The sequence below is a fragment of the Pygoscelis adeliae genome, unplaced genomic scaffold (assembly GCF_000699105.1).
Source record: "Pygoscelis adeliae isolate BGI_AS28 unplaced genomic scaffold, ASM69910v1 Scaffold820, whole genome shotgun sequence".
Classification (NCBI taxonomy): Eukaryota; Metazoa; Chordata; class Aves; order Sphenisciformes; family Spheniscidae; genus Pygoscelis; species Pygoscelis adeliae.
This window is the reverse complement of record NW_008823937.1, coordinates 1-470: the sequence shown is the minus strand read 5'-3', so window position 1 is coordinate 470 and position 470 is coordinate 1. Positions and strand designations below refer to the sequence as shown.

Below are 470 nucleotides of genomic sequence, written 5' to 3'. Positions count from 1 at the left end.
AGCCCGGCGTCGGCCCTCGGCGCGCTCCACCCAGGCGGGGCCGTTGTTGAGGAAGGTGGCGAGGTGGGCGGCGCAGGAGCGGAGCAGCCCCCAGTCGCAGGGGACGAAGTGCCGGGCGTTGGGGTCGTAGCAGACCAGCGGGTTCTTGTTGAAGACGAGGGCGAAGTCGAAATCCAACACAGAGCCGTTGGCCGCCAGCGGGCAGGAGCTGGCCAGGTGCACCAGGAAGGCGCCTACGAGGGGGACGCGGGGGTAAGCGGCATCTCCTGGGGTGCTTCTGTCCATCCCCGTGTCTCTATCCACCTCCGTCTGTCCCCATCCCTCCATCCATCTCATCTCCACCTCTCCATCCATCCCCACCCATCCCCATCCCTCCATCTGTTCCCCAGCTGACTCCATCCCTCTGTCTGTGCTCCTCCCTCCATCCAGGCCCAGCCCTCCTTCCACCTTCATCCCTTCATCCATCTCCA

General features: G+C 65.7%; 1 protein-coding gene across 1 annotated transcript in view; it reads right to left on the bottom strand.

Moving 5' to 3' along the window:
• LOC103914226 (class I histocompatibility antigen, F10 alpha chain-like) overlaps positions 1-233 on the bottom strand; it is a gene marked incomplete at its 5' end in the record, with an annotated part of 10,472 nt that extends 10,239 nt beyond the window's left edge. The window contains one exon of the mRNA XM_009320844.1: positions 31-233. Coding sequence (XP_009319119.1) covers positions 31-233 — 203 coding nt within the window. The remainder of the gene's footprint in view (positions 1-30) is intronic.
• Between the last annotated feature and the right edge of the window lie 237 nt (positions 234-470).